This window comes from Manacus vitellinus, unplaced genomic scaffold (genome assembly GCF_001715985.3).
Source record: "Manacus vitellinus isolate BGI_N305 unplaced genomic scaffold, ASM171598v3 scaffold_51_pilon, whole genome shotgun sequence".
Lineage (NCBI taxonomy): Eukaryota > Metazoa > Chordata > Aves > Passeriformes > Pipridae > Manacus > Manacus vitellinus.
In genome coordinates, this window is record NW_021940620.1 from 4,497,768 (window position 1) to 4,519,435 (window position 21,668).

The 21,668-nt window shown below is 41.0% G+C and overlaps 1 protein-coding gene across 1 annotated transcript in view; it reads right to left on the reverse strand.

Annotated features, from left to right (window-relative positions):
• Positions 1 to 21,668, reverse strand: part of ADAMTS2 (ADAM metallopeptidase with thrombospondin type 1 motif 2) — a 171,592-nt gene that overhangs the window by 36,505 nt on the left and 113,419 nt on the right. The window contains exons 4-6 of the mRNA XM_029962947.1: positions 20,634 to 20,836; positions 9,596 to 9,679; positions 849 to 1,005 (exon numbers count right to left, since the gene is read on the reverse strand). Coding sequence (XP_029818807.1) covers positions 849 to 1,005; positions 9,596 to 9,679; positions 20,634 to 20,836 — 444 coding nt within the window. The remainder of the gene's footprint in view (positions 1 to 848; positions 1,006 to 9,595; positions 9,680 to 20,633; positions 20,837 to 21,668) is intronic.

Consider the following 21,668-nt stretch of genomic DNA (forward strand, 5'->3'; position numbering starts at 1 on the left):
AGAGAAACACCAGGTGTTTCAGAAAATGAACAATATAGAAAGGCAACGTGGTGGGAAGCTCTAGGGTGAACATCTGTCTTTTGTTGTGACACAAGTATAGTTGGAGTGGTCCTTTCAGGAGACCTCTGCCCCCAAATATTTAACAGTGCTCCCTCATCTATGAAACAGATGTAGCCAGCCTGTTGGACAAATTAAAACTTCCTGGCTCATCCAAGAAAACTCTTGTCACCTCTAGGACCATCCTGCAATTGCTTTTTCCAAGTGCATAAGACAACAGAGGCAAAGGACATCACATGCTGCTGAGTTACAGCTCAGGAGGAGCTCAGTTCATTTCCAGCCCTCAGGGCAAAACCCCAGCCCTGTGTTGACAGCAGATCTGGCCAACTCAAAAGGAATGGGAAAGCTCTGAGATTTCTCCTCTCTGGTGAAAAACCTGATCTCACAGGAGGTAGAGCTCTGAAAAAAAAGGAAAAAATGGACAGCACTTGGCCCTGCTGTTCCAGACCTCTCTGTAACAATATTTCTTGGCTATTCGCTGTAACACAGCAAAATCTTTGTAACTTTTTAACCACAAAATCTATTCTTTAGTCTTTGGGCATTTCCATTACTGTTTACATACGGATCTCATTTTCTTGGCTTCAGTAAGAGCACAGAAATGATGCAATAAGTAATCAGAAAGAAAGGATAAAATAGTAAGTGAAGCAGTTACAGCTGAAACTTATGCAGAGCTCTCGGGGAAAGAAAACACCGACCAAAACCAAGCAAAAGGTAACACAACTAAACTTTGCATGACCAGCCTTGCTCAGTGATAAACACAAGTGCAAAACAAACATGGATGTACATCTTACCCTGCATGCCTGATGGACCAAAGTCCTGCCTGGTGAGGAAGATGGCGTGGTCGTGGTACTCCGCGTGCCCAGTGTCGGGTTTCTGCTGCAGGTAGGCCCAGCGACACACGTTCTCCAGGCTTTGTGAAGGGTTCCCAATCTCTATCAGACTCATAGACTGCACACATGCAGGGAAAAAAAAGGACACCAAGAGTTATTTATTAAAAGCCTGGGCTCCAAGTGTAAAACTGAGTGTCCTTTTTCAGCTGTACTTGAATCATTACTTTCAGAAATGGACTTTTTCAATGACTGCCTTTTAAACTGCATTTTCTTTAAACCATTACGCATGTGAAGATCATTCAGAGGGTAGAACATACAGCTGTAGCAGCCATATATAGCAGCAGCCCATTCTGTCTAATATAACTGGTGTGCCATTCTTCATATAAACCACACATTACATGGGTGGTGTGCTGACACAGCTTGGCTGGCTCAAATGGTCTGACATGTTAGACGAAGAGCAAAGGACAATTTTCTTGAACAAGAAAGAGAGAGGTATTTTAAAATCCAACTGCTACATTTGCCTTTTTTTTTTTCTTTGCAATAGTACTTTTGTAAGAATTCTCAGCTTATTCTACTTAATATTGTGCACAGCTAAGACTTTAGAAAGCTTATTGTATGTGGGATGCTATAAAATGTATGACTAATTGACCTGTCCCAGGCCTTCCAGGATTTTTAAGAACTACATATGTGAACCCTGGCTTTTCATTTGCAAAAATTATATTACCATGACAACACTGTAATCATAACACAAACCACTACAATTTAGATGCTATACTCTAATGCAAGTATTTGTCATTCCAAAATATTTAATGGAGAGCAAAATCTACCCTAGGCCAAAAATAAGAGAGAAGTAATATAATTCGTGTTTAAATACAGATGAATTTGACGTGTCCTCTAATTGAGTGCATGATGGAGTACAGAGAATATTGACTACATGAAACAGAAAATCCTGAAAGGGTTGTGGAATAACAACTGGAATTGATAAAAGAAGTGTCTGCCAAACTGAGGTCTGATTTTGGCAAAACTAAGATATTAGAATTCTGCAAATGTTCAGAAAAACAAATTAATAAACCAAATAGAGGCTCAGTTTGGATTCTGATACCACTGCGGAATGAAAAAGTTGTAATATAATCCTATGCTGGATCATACTGCTTCCAGCCATCATTCCCTTGGAAATTGAACTAATAACTGTATTTTAAATGGCGGGACAGTTGTGGTGCCTTTATTGCATTTTTGTATATTTATAAGAACAGACTTAAATAAACTTTGAGTCACTATTACAGGGCAAAATCCTTGCTCTTCAAGCAAAAATCCTAGTCAGTTAAACAGAGTTTGACCATTGCTGAGTTCTTCAATAACATCCATCAGTGGTTAACCAAAAACAAACAAGCAAACAAGCACAAAATCTATCTACATCGTCTCCACTGTTCTCATTTCTCCAAAGCCACACAAAAGAGATCAATCTCTTCGAGGAGCTCAGTGAGAAATCTGACTGCAAGACTCAAAAAGCAAAGAATGTTGTAAAATGAAGTTGAGAAGTCTCCACTCGTGTACTGTTTGCTAATAGTTCCTTATCTCACAATGACTTCCCTCTGTACATTGTACCAAACGAAAATCATTAGATCTTATAAGATGCATTGATCAGAAAACAAAGAAAAAATGCACACTATCAACATGTTCTTTGTTTAAGAATATCCAGTTATTTGCAAAGAAATCTCTGACTAAAACACTGATTTTAGTTTGTTTCCAAGCAGATGAAAGGAGCATCAACCAGTTAATGTGGAGCATTGTGAGGGGTTTGCATCCAGCACAGTGGGGAAAATGAAGAAAACCCCTTTGGCTTTGTAGGGGAAGCTGAGAAAAAACAAGTCCATAATACATTTCAGTTGACCCAATTTCTTTGCCAATGACACAATTTTAACATCAGAAATTTGGCACATAAAATTGAGCCTTACTGCTCTTTAAGTTGGGAAACGAGGCATCCAGTAGGAAATCCATTATTTTGAGTGTCCATGTCCTACAAATGTAAACAGCGAGTTGAGGTCCTGTGTCAGTGAGGAGGACTTGCAAAGAGAGGGAAAAACTCAGTTCTACCTGCTGAGTACTTGAAGTCCACTGAGCACTCAAGTCATCTGGCCACTAATCCCTTGTCTTTCCTCACAGTAATGTAACAGCCTGAAAAGAGAAACCCATTTGATTCCTAGCAAATTTTCACCTGAACTCCCACTTTCTGCAATTTGCCAAAGGCTTTCAAATCAGAAAGGCTGCAACAGTACTACCAGCAAATCCTGCATGGTCAGAGAACCATCAATCTGGCAGTGAGTCAACCTCACTGGGCTATGAAACTGCTCTGGCTGCAACCAAAGAACCACATATACCATGGTCATCTCCTGATAGTAGGCAACGGGATGTCCAGGGAAGGGAATTAGAGGAGCACAAGTATAGTGTAGTGTTTCCCTCTAACTAGCTTCCAAGGCTCCAGTGGTCTTTGGATCAGAGATTTCCTAAGCCACATATGCCTTTATATTGCATTTTTATCTGCTTTTCTAGCTGCCTTGCCTTTACAGATAAATGCAGCTGTGCTGCAAGAAAGGAGCTCAGGAAATCATGGGACCCAGCAGAGCTTGTTAGCAGACAGGGCAGATGTCATATGTTTTGGAAGGATGTTGTCCAAAAAATTACTCTTGTAGAGATGTCAGATAACACTTGATAGTATTTACTGTTGGAAGTCAATGGGGAGCTTTCATCAGACTCAAGAAAGCCCAACTCCTTATTAAATGGACAAAGCAAAAGGAGAAGGAGGACAAGAGATGAGCTGTGTACAGTAATAAGGACTGTAAGGTAAAATCCATCTTTGTTACACTGCAAACAGAGAAAGTTTGGGGGCCAGCAGGCTGCACATGGAGAAGAGGTGTAGGTGTTACTGTTGGCCAGCAAAGGGCCTGCACTGCCAGGAACACGCAGGTCCTGCAGCTGGCTGGGAGCTCAGACCTGGCTGGGAAGGACCTCTTTCCAAACAGGACAGCAGGCCTGTGGAGAGCATTACTCAGCTGATCAGCAGGAAAACTGCCAATGGAAAGAGAAACTTTCCTTCTCACAGCAAGAAAGGCAAAAAAATCTCTGAACTGCTGATGGAAACAGATGGAGGTGTTGGCCAAGAAGTAGAAAGGGCTCAGCTGGGAGAACATCCCCCAGTCAAGGAGACACCACAGAGGGTTATGAGGACAATCTGCCCTAGAGAATCAGCTGAAGCCCTTTCTCTGGGAAACTCAACATCTACCAATGCTTTCCATTTGCCTTACTTTTTTGATTCTGCCTTCAGTTCTTCTTCACTCCCTTCCTTCGATGGAAGCAGCAGAAAACAAATAATAAAAAATAGAAGACAACTGAGCTGCAACTACCATTCATACAGAGAGGCAAAGAAGGGCATTGAGAAAGTGTTGAGAGTCAATAGAGAGGTCTTTGAGCCTTCTTTGCCACCTGTCTTGTCCTTTGGGAAGTTATCAGTGTGGTGTTCAGTTCTCTAGTATGAAGACACTGAAGAACAAGTCACTCAGATACTTGTGGGGATTGTTGGACAAGCGAGAAATATGAGATTTTTTTTTTCTTTAACGATTTCAAAGTCATCTTAGAAGAAAACTGTGAATTTAGACTATATTCTACCCAAACCTTTGGGGAATGTTCAAGCTGTCAGCCCATGTGAAAGACAGACAAGTATCACCACAAAATGGCAGCTCCCCTTAATGAACTGTTTTATTTATCTGCCATTTGGCATCACTGGGTACAAGTTTGCAAGGGTGTTGATTAGCAGGTACTTGATGATAAGAACGTAAGAAATTAAGTCTGGTCAGAAGCTTGGTACCTTTCCTAACTCATCCATTAGGTGGTGCTCCAAGAGTACCAACAGAGAAGGCTTTGCAGCTCTTCAGTAGCTCCAGGAGGAGCAGAAATTTGTTTAACATGATAGGCTTCAAACTATGGTAGCAAAAGTTGGACCAGAGCAATGCACACATTCGGGAAACAATTTAACATATGTCTTTCCCTTCTTGAATGTGTAAAGTCTCTGCAAAACACACTGTTTACATTGCTTCTACTTGGCACTCTTATTGTTCATTGGATATTGGATTAGATCTTCTATATTCTTCTCTGATCCTGAACAAGACAAGGAAAAAATAAATAAATACAATTATTGAGTGTCCATGGTAACTGAATGAACAAAAATAGCTCATTCAGCAAACTGTCATTTTGCATTCAAAGGATTTGTAAAGCTTTCTTATGGCAGCAGTTTGTAAACATTTTTCAGTCTCTAATTCTGTATAAATGTAAGCAGATCAGGAATACAAAGTACTGTTTATGCTATCAGCCAGCTCCACATTCTTCAAGGTCCCAACAAAACACATTAGGAAATTATAAGCTATGAGTCTAATACATAAAGGAATTCAACAATTCACCCAGATAAAAAACAGGAGGGACAATATCTCTTCTCTTTATCCCTACCCTAAGCATATGAAAACAGTGCAAAAACATGAACAGCAGCCAAAATGCTGTATAATAAGTAGGTTCTGGCCTTGCAACTCAGTTCAACTCAGCCTGTGCAGAACTGGTTTGGCCACACTGGAGATGGCCAAATGCTGGGGTCAACAACTCCATCTTCAGACACATTTGTGTAACACACTGCAAAATCAGGGCTTGATTCCTGCTCATTCTTTCAGGTCTTCTGCATCTACCAATGTCAGTGGAAAACTAAGATACTCAATTCACATCAGTGACCTTCTAGGAGAAGAGGAGGCTGGAGAAACTCTCAACGTATATAAGTAGCTACTGGGCAGGGAATAAAGATGACTGAGACAGAGTCTTCTCAGTAATATCCAGAGAAAGGACAAGAGGCAATAGGCAAGAAAAAAAGCCTTTAGGAGTGTTACTGTAGTTTTACTATAAAAATGGCCAAACATTGGGAAGGGTTGCCCAGAGTCTCTGGAAATATTCAAAATACAGCTGGGCAAGGTCCTGAACAAGCTGCTCCAAAAGACCTTGTGTTGGGCAGGGGAGTTGGACTAGATGGTGCCCAGAGGTCCATTCCAAGCACAGCTGTTCTGTGACCATAATGTGCAGCTAAGAACCTCCTTGCATTGCCAGGCACAAATGCTCTCAGCCAGAGTTTTGGCACTTTCCTGGGAAAAGTGGAGATAGGTGGAGGCACTCATCCCTTTCCCTCCATCCAGGGCCAACAGCAAAATGGTAAGGATGAACACCAGATTTAAGGGGTAAACCTGGTTTGTCCTTCCAAGGCCTCCCACTGGGAAACAGAGAGAAGAAACTGATTCAGATCAAAGCAGCACTTTCCATCCTGGCTGAACCAGGAAAATCTTCCTTGCTTGTATCGAGCTTAGACATGAAAAGGTCAGATGGCAGAGATAAAGAGAGCATCATTTTATGAAAATATCAAAGGTAAAATCTTGTCCTGAATGAAGGCAGCAGGAGCTCTGCTAACATCTCAGACATACACAGTTGAAAAACCCTTCTCAGTTAACCGTCCTGTCCTGTGAGATTTTAGGCATCCAGCCCACAGTACCTTCTTCCTGACCTGCCATCTTAAAGCCATTTGGATTTTCTTCCCTCCCCTAATCTTTTTGAAAGGCTCTCTGCCTTGGTGGTCAGGTTCCTCTTTCAATTTGACCAAAGTAACACACAGCCAGAGTCCAACCACTCATTCTGGGGCCAACACTGGTTTATAGCTTACGTGGCTTTTCTCTCCTTACTGGTTGCACTTCCAGATGAGTATGGAGCAGACACACCACCTCTCAGCCTATCCCACCCTGCTCCAGCCTGAATACAGGTGGTTCCAGCAGCACATGTTGCTCCAAAGGAGAGTTCAGGGGTTCCTGCACTGCCTCATTCACATTTCCCAAGAAATAACCCTCACAAATCCTCAGGTGGCTGCATTGATTGAAACCCCTATAGTTCCTGCAAAAGTCTGATTTTTTTTTTTCATTAATCACTGTATTAATTACACCCATCCCAGCTAATGTGTGTGCTTTTCCCTGTACTGTGCAAGGGCAGCTCATCTGCACACAGAGTCACCATTGTCAATGGACAGAGCGTGGGGCTGGAGCCAGGAATTTATGAGGTCTTATCCCCAGCCTGCCAGTGGCCTTCCGTGTGGCCTTGGAAAATAACTCTTAACGTCGTTGTTTTTTTAGCTGTGAAGTGGGAATAATAATCTTTATTCATCCACCTCAAAGAGGCGATGAGAGGACTTTATGCAGTGCTCAGGATTTAAATGTTTCCAAACAAATTTTATAATAACCAGTCAGGATTTTTTAAATGCATTCTCAGCTCATCTCTTGCCACCTCCTCTGCACTTGGTGATCGTGGTTGCTCTGCTTATTTCCCTCAGTATCCTAGAGCTAGCTGGATTACAGAGCCCTTACAACCAAAATAGGTCTAAGTGGAATAGTTTGCCCAAACATTGAATTATATTAATCTCAAATGTATCCACAGCTTCCAAAATTTGGAACCAATCTTCCTACTACTGAAGTCAAAAAGGCAGAAGTGAGCCAGCTCATCTTTTTCCCATTTGAAGAAAAATTCACTGCATGTACCCTGTTTACTTATTTGCAGTATCCCATCCCATCAAAAGAGCCTGGGACTTTGGGAGTCAATGTCAAGAAAATGCAGAGAAATCCATGGGGGCTTCTGGAGCCACTGCAGATATGAAGCAGCCTTTGCAGAACACATTTTTCTATTGTAATGGTGGAATTGATAAATGAGTGGGCAGCAGCCAGGCACGGCTGAAGCCTTCACATCAATCCCTCTGGTACATCACTGGTTTGAAGTACTGAGAGAAGAGTGGGGAGTCAGGGAAGGGCTGGTGGCTCCTGCAAACCTACCCCAGCCACAGCCCAGCCACACTCTGCCTGTTCCCCAAACATACCACCCAAGCCTGGTGCTCCTTGGCAGGGCTCAGCCTGCCATACCCTTGAAGTCCAGAGGTGATAACTCACAAAGTGCTAGTTCAGTAAAACCGTGTCAGATCTCTTGAATTTGTCCCTGAAGTAATTTCAGCATGTGATCACAGAGGAATGTCTTCCATTTTTTCACCTTACCAGGGCAATGAATGCAATTCCTGAAATTATTGAAACTTCTGAATGCACAGTTGCCTGTGTTTGAGAACATTAAAAAATAAGTACTTTTGAAGGAGTGGAGTACCTTCAAGCAAGAACCAGTGAAAGGTTGGTTGCTATGCAACTCAAGTATTGTCCATATTATTCTTATCAACAGATGATATATTGTATAAAATAATATAATCCTCTAAAAAACCCCCACAATACAGTAGAAGGCTTCTCAGGGGTGGAGAATTGGCAACAGCTGAGACTGCTGTCATAAAACTGACGTTGATGGTACATACTTCATCAATTACAGAACCATAATGTAATTATTATGATTATTTAAATGGCACCCTTGATAATATATATAAATTGCCTGCAGTGAAGCAAATGAATCTGAAGACATCAGCTCCATGCTTTCAAAAGAAATCTTACTCAAACAAGACTGGGATAATATTTTCATACTGTGAAGCCAACCAGGCTGCTTCATTCATGCATTACCTTAACTTGCACATGCAAGAAACTTGCATTTCTTTTATTATGTACTTTGAATATATATTCCTGAAAAATTGCTAATACTGATATGTGGGATAGTAAAGTATTGAAGGCTTTGTTCTAATTCCTCAGAACAAGTTATGAACGTAAGAACGATACGCCTTTTCTCTCTGCTTTTCCACTGCTAAATAATCCCAAACCTCTGAGGAGAAATCTCCTCACCTTCTACTCCCCAGTACTAGTCCTCTGATCAGGAGCTTTAAAAACATGAACATAAAAGAATGTTATTCTTATACAGCCATGGTATGCAGGTCCCCACACCGTAGATCTCTAAAATCTAGTGATTTTAGAGAGCACTAAAATCACATGTCCTTAACCAAAGCATTTATCAACAGACTTGAAACGCCCTCTTCCTGTTTCCATGGAATTTGATGTTGATGTGGCAATAACAGGGCACAGGTACTGAACTGATCAATACTTTTGAAACGCATTTAACATTTTGTTCCTCTGTACTCAAGTTTTGCCTGTGGAGTAACCCCTTCCATAGGAACAGTGAGAGAAAAAACGCTTAATATTCTTAGTTACAGGTTTGATCTGCAGAGCTCTTGCCTTCCGGCCCCTGTTCCACAGAACTCCCATTTAACTTTAAGTACATGTATAGTTCCACTGATAATAAGCACAAGTATAAATGAGTTCTTAGAAAGAGGCTGTAGCCCTCAGCATCTTGCAGAACTGATCTTGTTTTTATTGTCACTTACATACACTTCTACCAGAACACCTTGTGTTTCCTTTAGGAACCAAAATACTCTCTATGTTTTCTAGATTATTCCAAACAAATCTGAAAATACAGACTGCCACAACTAAGCAACAACTTCAAATGAGAAAGGGAAAACCCAGAAGAAACTGAAATTATTTGAAATGTGAAACTCAAATATAAATATAAATATATATAAATATATATAAACATAAAAAGTCTTTATATTCATAGACTGATAAAGACAATATATGAATTACAATACAAAACCAATACAAGTCACCATTGACTACACTGTTCATAAACAAATGAAGTTTATAGATATTGATATTCTCCATTTAAATTAACCTTACCTTGCCATAGCTCAGCAGGATTATCCTCACCAAGACAACATTAATGTGAGCACCCAGGGACTCATCATGATAAATTTCATTAACCTGCAAAAGAGTTCAGCACTTTAATGATGGTACTGGCAGCAAGTAACTATGAAAGCAGTGATACAGCAGTACCTTTTATGCTTTGTCATTAGTCCAGAGACCAGTTTGTGTTCATACATAAAACATGAAAAACCCCACTAATGCAAGAGGGAATGTTCTCTTTTCCAGGCTCTGTTGTAGCCTCCCAACAAGTCATAATTCAAGAAATCATTTAAGATCAACACATAATTGGAGACTGACAGATTGACAGGTACATAAGTGCCAGCCTAAATGGACTTGGAGGTATCTTGGTGCACCTACATGATGCAGCAGAGCTGACCCATGTGTGCCTGCTGGAGCCTGGAGCACGGTAATCCAGGCAGAATCCCAAATATCTCTCTGCTGGGCAGGACTACAGGTGGGGAAGGGGACAGTGAGCAGAGGGACAGGACCCCTCTCCCAAGAGCAATTCACTGAACCAACTCAGCTGCACCCTGCAACTCTTCCATCTGGGACCCATCACCTCACACTCTGCCAAGAGGATATACCTCCCTCATAAAGCTGGTCAGGCACATGGGCTGGCTTTGTTGTCTGTCAAAACTCATCAGTGTTAAACTCTGCAAGCAGAACAAAAGCTACAAAATGCCAGCAAATTAAAACTCTCTTTTTTGGTTTGTTTTTTTTTTAATAGTAGAGCTACATAACTAAACATGCACGTGGGAAAATCAGCCCAGGAACATAGAAAAGAAAACTGTAAATATTTAGAGAATGAAATGTGGATGAATAATGATTACTGAGGAAACACTACTACATGCAAGCTAGGCAAATATTAACTGTTAAAGAGGCTGATTTAAGTATTCAGCGATGAAGACTGCGTGAAACTCAGCCAAGTGGCAGGGGTTTAGCTTTCCAAATTAGAAGAGGCAGATGAGATTCCCTGCAAGGCAAGTACCTCTCCTAAAACCTCCTTCCCTTGGTAAAGGTTGCACCAAACTGGACTGCTTTGCTGGCTGGACCTAAATTTCATTTATTCCTGCAAACTAGATTCATTACTCCAAGCTAATAAATAACTTTCAGAAAACCTTTCATTTGAAACACGGTAAATAACATCCTGTTACTTTCATCAGCCCCAGTTTTAATGGCCCATCTTTTATCTCTGCAAAAATCATTAAAATTAAATGCATCAGTGTAGGCTTTGCTAAGCAATCCCCGTTGACATTTTAAAGTGAATTTTAATTCATTTCATCCGTATTTTTTGATAGAAGGGCTTTATTTTATGCTTGGTAGATGTCCAAGTTTTCAACAGTCCTGAGTAACCTGTGCTGATGGGTTGGAAGTGGTTTGGCTGAACCACAACTCCAGGAGCAGGTTCACACCCTGCAGGTCACCTGCCCAGGCACCTGGAGAACATGCTGGGGGATGCCTGGAATCCAAGCTTGTTGCTGGTTGATGGGCAAGCAGATCCTTGGCTGGAAGATGGTGGATGAGGAACCCATGATATAATTGGCTTCAGGGGCTGCTATTTTCATTCAGATGTAGAAGTAGCTGATCTGTTCAGATGTACTTTGTAAACAACCCCTCCAGAAACTGGATAATCTCTTTACATGTCTAAATAAGACTCGAGAAGGCTAACTTCATATTCCAATAATTTTAAAAATCTCTTATTTTTACTCTAAGGATCATTACTGAACAGAGATTATAAAGAGGTAAGACATAAACACATATTTTGCTTTACAAAAATTCTTTCGAGAAGAAAGCACACGGATATGAGGTTGAAATAAACTGTAAATTACCTACACATGAAATGAGTCCTAAACCAGAACTGCTGTGTACAGGGGACAGCAAACACAGCATGTAAATAAGTATTTAATTAGTTCATAAAGCATAATCCAAATTGCTCTCTCTCTCTTAACCTAAGCCTCTTTTAACAATAGTTGAGTAACCGAACAACTGTATCGCTGTTCTGTGCCAAAGGGAAACTTGGCTTGAAAACGTCGATGGAACAGAATTAAAACACTGCTTGACTGTTCATGCAAATGACATCTAACAAACAAACTGTGAATGAACAGAAAAGCACAAGCACTGTAAAAAGCTGCTTGATTCTCTTGGGATCTTGGATTTTGTGCAAGACAGTGGGCCAATTCAAAGCTCTGGGTCTTGGTTTCATTAATCAGGATGAGTCCAACCTCTCTTCACAGAGCATCTTTCTCTAAGCTAAACTGTGGTTTTGCTAGTAGTGTCTCACTGCACATAGATAACATGCTGAAATAGATGCTTTTCTTCTTCTTTTCCAGCATGGCCTAAATTGCACTTATTTGTTTCAGGAAGCTAGTAAAGTTACAAGATCCAAGCAGCTGAATGCTGTGCTCTCAAACATTCATGAAAAGTGCACACAGTTGCCTCCACGATCAGATTCTCCAAATTTCCACCTGTTATTTCAGTAGGAAAGCAGAGTTGAGATAATGCAGCACAATGTATAGGGCAGAAAATGACCAACCAATGTGTGGAATCAGAAAGCTCCAGGCTTGAGAGCAACTCACAACTTTGAAACTTACTGTTTCAAAGCAGAGGTAATCAGACAGTGGCTATACATGTTCAGATGTCCGTGCAATAAATACACACAGGTGTGAAAACAAGTGCCTAGTACTTTCACAGCACTGCATCTCCATGTACTTCAGCAGGACATCCTGGTTCGTACCAACAGATCGGTACAATCCTGGATCAGTACATCTAAAATTAAGTTGCTGCATAGGAAAAGAAAGGACAGAGTCTATCCCAAAATCACAGCTCCTGAACTGAAGGTGGTGAATGCATTAAATCCTGTTAGATGTCCTAGAGTGATTCAGCATTTATAGAGGGTGATGAAGAAGGCTGGGTAAATCTCAAAGAATTCAAAGCACAGTGAAACACTCTAAAGAGACTTTCATCAAGCTATTGTAGTTCACTAACTATTTTGGGATAACTTTGCTTTCTTTTTCTGGGATATTTCAAAGGAAAACATGCATTTCTATTTAAAGTTTCTGTTTAGAAATCAGGCTGGCACAGATTGGTGCTACATAAGAAAAACAAAGACTTCATTTACTTTTTTCATCTGTCCCTCCCTGCTAATTTTATAATTCTTCTGCCTTGAGCAAGTTTAAAGTCAGCACAGTAAGCACATAGAATACATCAAAAAACTAAAGGCAAACCAGGAATAAAAGCAGTACTGGAAAGTTTTCAGTATTGAGCAAAGCAGGCCCCAATCCTAAAAGGGAATTTTGAAAGCTGCTGTAACACAAATAGTAATCACTAGCCTGCAGCTCAGCAAGTCCTGGTGCAGAGCAGGTTACCTGCTGATAGAGCTGGCAGGGCTTTTGGGGAAAGTCAGGTGGTTCCCTCAATCTCTAATTAAACCAATGCGCAATAGGAGAACAATCTGCACATTTTGGCAAGTCATGGGCAAACTCATTCATGCAGTTTGAAGGTGTTCCCAGCCTTGCAAAGTTTGTTAGTATCTGCTATGCAAAAGGCAGCCCTCTTCATCACAACACAACCACAGCTCCATCCTGCTGAACCATAAATCATCGTGTTCATCCTGAGGCACACCCTCTGCAGCTCCATGGGTTGTGCCTTACGCTCGGGTGGGCGCCGTTTCCTTGGGCTCCTGAGCACACACACCCTGTGGACATCTAATAGTTTCCACCTCAGGCCACCATCAATGTCAAACGGCTCCGACCCAGCGACAGCGGCCGTCAGAGGGCACATCTGACCATTTGGAGAGGGCACAAAACAAGATGCATCTGGTTTTCCAGCCGCCACAAACTGCTGATCCATCCAGCCTGATTAGCCTGCTCTTTGATCACCCAGCGTCCTTACTCAACTACTGCTGCAGAAACTACCGATGGCTACGTGCTCCCGGGCAGAGCAGGGACCATGTGTGGGTCTCTGCCAGAGCGATACTGGAGGAGCTGGAGAGCATCAGCTCCTTCCCCGTGGGATGGCAGAGCTCCTGGCAAACCACTGTTAGAGCCCAGCCCGAGACGCAGCTCATTCATCAGATCGTAATTATCTGCAGCAAAGCCTCGGTGCCTGGTGGGCATCCAGTGATTGTCTATTTCTGTAAGAAACGTCTGTTTGGAATTACAGAATAGGAACCAGAAATGTCATGGTGGATACTGAGCACAAACTTTTGTAATCTGACCCTCCCAAAAGCGTTCCCCTCTCACTTTATATTTCTGTGGTCCCACTTCAAACACCACTATCCTCTTCGATTTTCATCACCTCCTTCATGCTTTTGAAGATCCCAAAGTAGCATTTCTAACATTCCCAAAGCTTTATCTTAATCCCACAGGAATAACATTACATCAATTCCTTGGGTGGATGTACTATGGTCACACAGAAAGTCAACAGGCAAAATCCAGGGTTCCCAAGTCTCCCTTTCTAGTCCTTACAAGGCATTTCCTAATTTCCTCAAAGAGGAATTCTTTTTTTTCCTGAAATCTTTGTTGAGCATCACAAGGAAAAAAAAATAATGAAAGCACACAACACACATGAAACTTAAAGGTCAAACTGTGATCTCTGATTTGGAAAACATCTATCATTCTGCTCAAAACCAGAGGCAACAGGCAGTTTTAGAAGAGCTTGGCAATGTATATTACAAAAAAAGAGATAAGAATCTGACATTTTCTATGCAAATATGAGCCCGAGTCCTGATTTACCTTCCCTGGTGTGAGAGTCGGTAGATGTTACCAAGTCCAAGTTAGCTGCTTCTGATCAAAATGAAAAACATTCCCCTGAGCAGATGTGTTGGCAAGGCACTAGGTAGCTTCATGTTACGGGTCTCTATCTCATCTTCGACTGTAACACTGGCTTCAGAAAGGTCACAGACTTTGTTTTCTGACTTCATGACTAATTTATTTCTCTTAGTTCCTCCCATAGGCTCTTGGAACTCCTCATTTTTGCCACAAACCATTGCTCTGAGAAGTTTTTCTAAACACTGTAAATTACCTTTGCACCAAAAGACTTGGTATTTTTCCAAATTACTGTCTCAAGATCATGGTAATAAAATCAACTATAGCATCATAAAATAATTAAGCAGATTGATTTATCATGTTACTACAAAGGATAGGGGTGTGGTGTCAATCCAATAAATATGGTGACCTCTTCAAATCTAATTGGTTTGGTTCAGAAAAGCATCCAGAATTTGAAAGCTGATCCTAATTATCCACACTCCATCACACCAACCACACTGTCACAACTCAAAAGTCCCTGGTTGCAACCTTTATGGCTAAAACTCATGTTGGTATTTGGAGTAAAAGAAAAATCTGTCTTTTAACAGTACCTACCCTCTGCCTTGGGGATGGTACCAAATCCTGTGTGATGCTCTGTCCTGTGTCCAACAGGGCAGCAAGGCACATTCCAGGTAATAATAATGAGCAATGTTCACCTAACTGACATTGGGAATAATATCCCTGTGAAAATGAGCACAACCTGTAAGAGTTCTGAGAGGGTCTTTCCTGCGGGAGCTCCTGAATTCCCAGTCACAACTACAACTTCCACTGGAGGGTAGCAATCAAGATAATGAACAAAAATAACCCCATGAGGCCTTTTCAGACGCTGTTCACACCAGTCACAATTACTGGTTTATAATGATCCACCTAAACATGGAGTTAACTCACATACATATATTTAAGCTTTCAAACAAGCTGTAATTCAGCTACTGACAGCTGAAGTGCCTCAGATGAATAGAGCTGGACTTATATTTGTTATTTGTGGAACTTCTTAGAGTTAGTTCAGCTTTCAAGTGAACACATTGAAATAAACTGATTTTAAATAATGAGCATTGGTGCCTATGAATTATTTAATTTTAAAAAATCCAGTCAAATTCCACATTACTGAACTATCCTTCCCATCTAAAAAAATTGCTTTTTTAGTTTAAAAAGCATGATTCTGGAGACAGGGTGCCCCATTATTTCAATGTATTCAATCATCACTTTCTTTTTAACAGCTTGAATTAGACATGCTTTCAAGGTTTTTATCCAACTGTCAGTTAGAAAACCGATGGCATTTCTGCCCTCTCCTCTCATTAGGGACTTGCTGTTCTGTACCTGCAAATCTTCATCCCTCATCAGCCAGAGAAACGAAAGCAGAAATCTCATCTATAATAGTAGTATCATGTACATCCTATTAAAGAGGACAGATAACATATTCAACAGCGCCTCAGGGCCACAAATTCAAAGACATATGTAGTGCTGAAAGATGCAGGTGAAAGACTCCAGGGACTTTCCAAAGCCCCCAGCTGCATAACTCCCATTGATTTCAGTTATTCAAATGAAAAGTTATTTAATGTATTTATTCTGGAGTTGAAGTTTCACTTGAAGGCTGGGAGATACATAAACCCATAGGCTAATTTTTAAAACTGATTCTCAGTAATTTCAAAAACAGGTAAATGACTAAATACTCAGATAAATCTAGCCCTGAGTGAGGCATAAATCCTATTTAGGGTCTCTCTGCCTTTGAAATAACAGTAGTTATGCACCCATCTAGTTTGAGGAGATAGGGTTTGTATCGCAAATATTTTGGCCACATATCCATTACGTGAATATATATAAATATTGCAATATCACATCTTTTACAGTAAGGGAATGGAAAGGAAATGAAAGATTTTTACCCCTGAAAATTGTCCAAAGATAAAAGAATATACCTACTTTGTAGACAAATTCTTCTAAAAAATAGACAAGGATGACAATTTCCAGCATTAGAAAATGAGGTAGTTGAGAAATTGAGGAATATTGTGGAGGAAGAAAGACAAAGGATACAAGAAAGAGCTAAAACAGGGGACTGACTGGGAAAAAAACCCACCATTTGAAGAGAGGCATGAAAGTGGAAGACTTGAAGTCAAGACAGATGAAGCCAATACATACAAAACACCATTTGCAATTGAGCTTATTTGATGAGACTTTGCTATTTGGAATGGCCAAAATATTGTAAGATCACACATTCTACCTCTGACTCTTCAGGAAATTTTGAAGATATCCAACCTGGATGTGACCCTAAACACAGGATTGTAGCAGCTGAAATAGTCACACTAGTCAATAGTGCAGGCCCAGCCTGGTAAATGAGAGGGTCTCAGGTCTGCTACTCTTCCACAGCAGGCAGCAAATGTCCTGCTTAATCCTGGAATCTCTGTTCAAGAGGGTTATGAAATGATCAGAGAATTTCAGCACTGGGGTTGGCTACCAACAACACCCACCTTAGAATCACAGAATAGTTTAGGCTGGAAAAGACCTCAAATATCATCAGGTCCAACCATCAACCCAGCACTGCCAAGGCCACCACTAAACCATGTCCCCAAGTGCCACATCCACACATCTAAATCCCTCTAGGTCGTTGATAAAGATATTAAACAGTGCTGGCCCCAGTACTGAGCCCTAGGGAGCACCCCTTTTGACTGGCCACTACCTGGATTTAGTTCCATTCACCACCACTCTTTGGACTTGACCATCCAGCCAGTTTTTTTACCCTGTGATCAGTGCACCCATCCAAGTCATTTAGCTCAATGACATCCACTCAGCTCCCTGCTCCCCCTCTCAAAGCATCCTGCACTGAAATCCTTTCGTTTCCCGAGGAACAAGATGCCACTTCTCCAATGCCTTGCACTTTTCCAATATTTCCCAAACACTCGTAGAACCAGATAAAATCCCTGGGGTTTTGAGACGCCTTCTTGCAGAAATTGAATTACCTTCCATGTTCTTGAGTAACTACAGAGCTACAAGTTTCCACCCAAATCCCTCTCCTCTGTGGCAATGCTCCTGCGTGCTATAAATACAAAGTTAATTTGTGCAATGTGTGGGCTCACGCTTGGAAGTGCAGAGGACTGTGCAGGCTAATATCCTTCCCAGGAAGAAACACAGCGTGACGTACAACTGAAAATGGTGCGAGCGAGAGGCAGCCGAGGGTCTCTTAAGAGAAAACAGTGGAATATTTTCCAAAGGTGGACTGAACGTCCCGTGGGTGCTGAGCAGAGAAAAGAGAAGAGGTCAAGAGAAACCAGAGTTTTTGTATGAGGAAATGACTGGAGGATGGAAAGGCGGTGGCACGGGGCCGAGCTCACTGCAGTGGAACGGCTGGCGCGCAGTCAGGGGATGCGTGGCTGCAGCCCAACATGTTAAAAATGCTCTGGCGTCTATCACCATTTGTTTGGGAGTGACTTCGTTTCCAAACTTTGGGATAAATATTAGCACAGCTATTCAAGATAGCCAGGACACCCAGCCCCTGGGTTTTTTCTCACTTCATGGCTTTTAGGTGTGGACTGTAACACATCACTTAAGCAGCACAAAACAGATTTTACTGAATTTACAGTCGTTGCACTGGGCTTGAAAAGAAAAATAAATTGTTTTGATTGGGTTGGTGGTAGGGTTCCACCCAAGATTCCTGGGAGAAGTTAGTTAAGGACAACTGCTCATGCCATCACTCACAAGGAAATCAAGCAAAGTGGGGAGAAGCAGCTGTGCTGGGAGTTGCTTCTGGGAAAGTGGTGTTGTGTCCCAGGAGGGAGAATTCACCTGGGATTTATTTAATTTCTGGAAGCTCAGAAATTCAACTATTTGATCATCCTCTTATCTCCAGTAAATACTTTCACTACTATTTTATTCAGTTACCATGCATTCTTGATTTTATGCTTACCAACTTGTTACTGTACAAAGCTAATTGATTCTATGCTTAATGTCTTGTTGCTGTAGGAAGCTAATTGATTACATCCTAAAATCAGCAAGAAACACACAATCTGATGGTTATGAAGGATGGAAGGATCTTCCACCAGATTTAAAAATACAGCTGGAATTTTTTGTAGCTGTCTCTTCTTTTTGAGTGACCTTGGACCTACACATTTCATTAGAAACATGAAATGGTCCCCAGCACCACCTGGCACCTGCAGTAACAAACCCCTCTTGCCTCTCTATACTGGAGCTGGAAACAGGACTGGTTACCATCACCCATCCCTCTGCTCAAATACAGACTCTAGAAACCAGCTGAGTTTTGAAGAAAGGAAGAACAGGACAGCACTGATGACTGCCAAAGACCATCCAGAGCCTCCTCAAGAGGCCTTGGGGATTTCAAACAGCTCGTCAAATTTGGGCACAAGGCATGGGATACATCCTCAGTCCCCAAAAGACACGTTTCTACCTCAGAGCTCTCAACAGAACAATTGTTGCCTATGCCAAGAGCTGCTGTGCCCTGTGGGTACAGTTACACAGGCTGCACTTTCTAAACCACTTGCGGAGACAGCATGCTTAGAGTTGTTATTTCTTGCAATTTGTGTGTTGGATGGTTTACTAAAATTAGGAAGAAGTATATTCCAGAGCTGGAACATTTATGGCTTCTTTACCATTACTGTATATTTTAATTCTTAAAAATAGATTTAAGTGACATGATAAGTAAAGAGTCATGTTTAATCTATTTTGGCCTGTTTGCCACATTCCTGGTTTGGCCTGTTTGGCTTGTTAATTTAGAGATGCATAAAACCATCTGTTTCACTGTAGACTTTGTTTTAAGCCTCAGAGGAAACAAACCACACAAATAAATGAAATTCACTGTGTCATTTCTGTTAGAATATATGTATTTACCGCCATCAGAGCAGACACCAAGGACCTCATAACTCTAATGTTAGTGCAGGTTTTTAACTATTTATAATGCTGTTATAAAGAGTTGGTGCAACTGAATTTATATCAGACAAGGGATTTTCTTAAATCGTATTCCACCTCTCATTTAAAGTGAAAAACAGTGATACTCTGCACATTGTTAAAAGAATGTAATAAAGAAAGAAAAAAATAAACTTCATAATTAAAAAAATACATCTTGGAAAACCTACATCCCAGGCAAATGTACCTAATAGCCTGGATTTCTGCCTCTGTGGTTTGTAAAGCCAAAGGAGCCACCTACATGCTCATCCTCTTGACATGACTGCAAACTTGAGCAGTCAGACTCCATTTGTCAAAAACAGAGCAGACCTACAATTTTTTACTCAATGCTATTTCACTGAGAACACACATTCACTGAACCTAAAGCTTTTCTGGATGTTTTTTTGAGAAAAGACTCCTGTTCCAGATGAGAAGGAAGAAAGTAATCCCCAAATGAGTTGCCTATGAAGGGGGTTGCCACTCAGTTCTATTTTTTGGGCAGAAGAAGGAAATATGTTTTGACTTTGATCTGTAACAGGGATGATTTTTCAAGACTTGATTCTTTTCCCACAAAATAGTGTCCTTGCTTACTGAGTTGGATACTAGAGGGCTGCTGTGTCTGCTGCATTCATGTTTATAAATAAAAAGTGGTTCTTTCAAATATAATATTCCCTAGTGTATTCTTTCATCCCTACTGCACTATATAGTCTGTTGCACAGACTATGGTTCAGAAGATTAAATATTTAACTAAGGAAACCTAAAGATGTCAGTCATGGAGTAAACACTAAATCAATTTAAGAAATTTCAGTGTTACACTACATAACATTTTACTGCGGGGCGAACAAGGAGCAGCAAAGTGCCCTGGGACCTAAAGTGGCTGTTGAGGAATCAAAGAATTTATCTGAGTAGTTTCAAAAATGTGAAAAAAAAAAACAATTGAAATTTCTAATAGAACCTTATTTGAAGACAGTTCTCCAAACCACATTTCTCAGCAAGAAGCTCGGATTAAGGGAATATACAGCTAAAATGTAATGACTTCCAAAAACCTGAGCCCCTGCTGACCCTGTGCCCCCAACCCACCAAAGCACGTAAGCGGGACTTTGAACATTTTAACAGTTCCATACTCAGCTTCTTTCTTGGCCCCTTTTTCCTTTTTTAATTCTCCCCTTTTGAATTTTTTGAAAGTGGCCTGGATTTCCCTCCTATTACCTCCTGCCATGAGAGAAATTTGTTATGTCTCCTTCAAATGGGCCAACCCAACCTACATTCCCGGTCCTCTCAGCGCCTTCCCCCAGGGCGGTTCGCGGGGTTGTACTCACAATATTCATCAGGGTCAGCAGGTACTTCTGAACGTGTTCTTTCCCATGGAACTGAACAACTGAGTCATCAACCCCCAGAAGGACTTCAATGTTGTAATCGTCCTCCGTCGCGTGCCTTCGGTGGCGCTGCCTCGATCTGTGCACCTGGTCTTCAACAAGGCTCAACGCGCTGTCGAGATTATCCAAATTAGTGAGGTTAGCAGCTGGAATCAAACAGACAAACAAGTCATCAACCAAGAGAGGCTCAGGCTCAGGTTTCAGCTAAGCTGGTATGAATCTGAAGTAGCAGCATTTGTTATGTTCTGGGTGTTATGTAACAGCATTAGTTTCGCTTAATGTCAATTAAAAATTACCTAAATGAGAGAGAAACGTGACCCAAAATGTTTTTGCTTTGCAAAATAAAAGCAATGCTTTCTACTAAGTAATACTGCATAATAAATACAAGCCCAAAAGGGCAGCAAGGTCATGCCAATGTTTTGAGGAGAAGAATGGAGCTGTTTGAGGTAAAATGCTTGTTACTTGAAAGTACTTCTAACAAAAATACACTATTCAGGGGTATTGTGCTACCCAGGGTAGTCTACATTTCAGAACAATTAAAGATAGACACCCTACTTCAAAATCTGATCTTACTGCCCACAGACTCCTATTTCAAGGCAGGTGCAGTTGCCAATATAGTCTTTTTCTATCCAGGAAGGTAGTAACAAACCAGTCCCCTGGATTCAACCTTTTAGTTCCTTTCCTAGATACACACATGCAATCCAACAGTAGTGACATGGATCTTATTTATCATCACAGCTCAGGACCACATTTTAGATATGAGACTAATTAATTTATAGCTACGTTCACAATTTTTTAACATTTTTTTCTCCTTCATTTCAAATTTGCCATGTCACTTTATATTATTGTATGTCAAAGACCAACCCATCAGGTACAACAGTAGTTACTTCATTACTAACAATTTCTAACAGTCCCTGTGATATGAAATGCACATTCTCTGACAGGATGGGACATGATTATTGTGGTACCTACCTACTA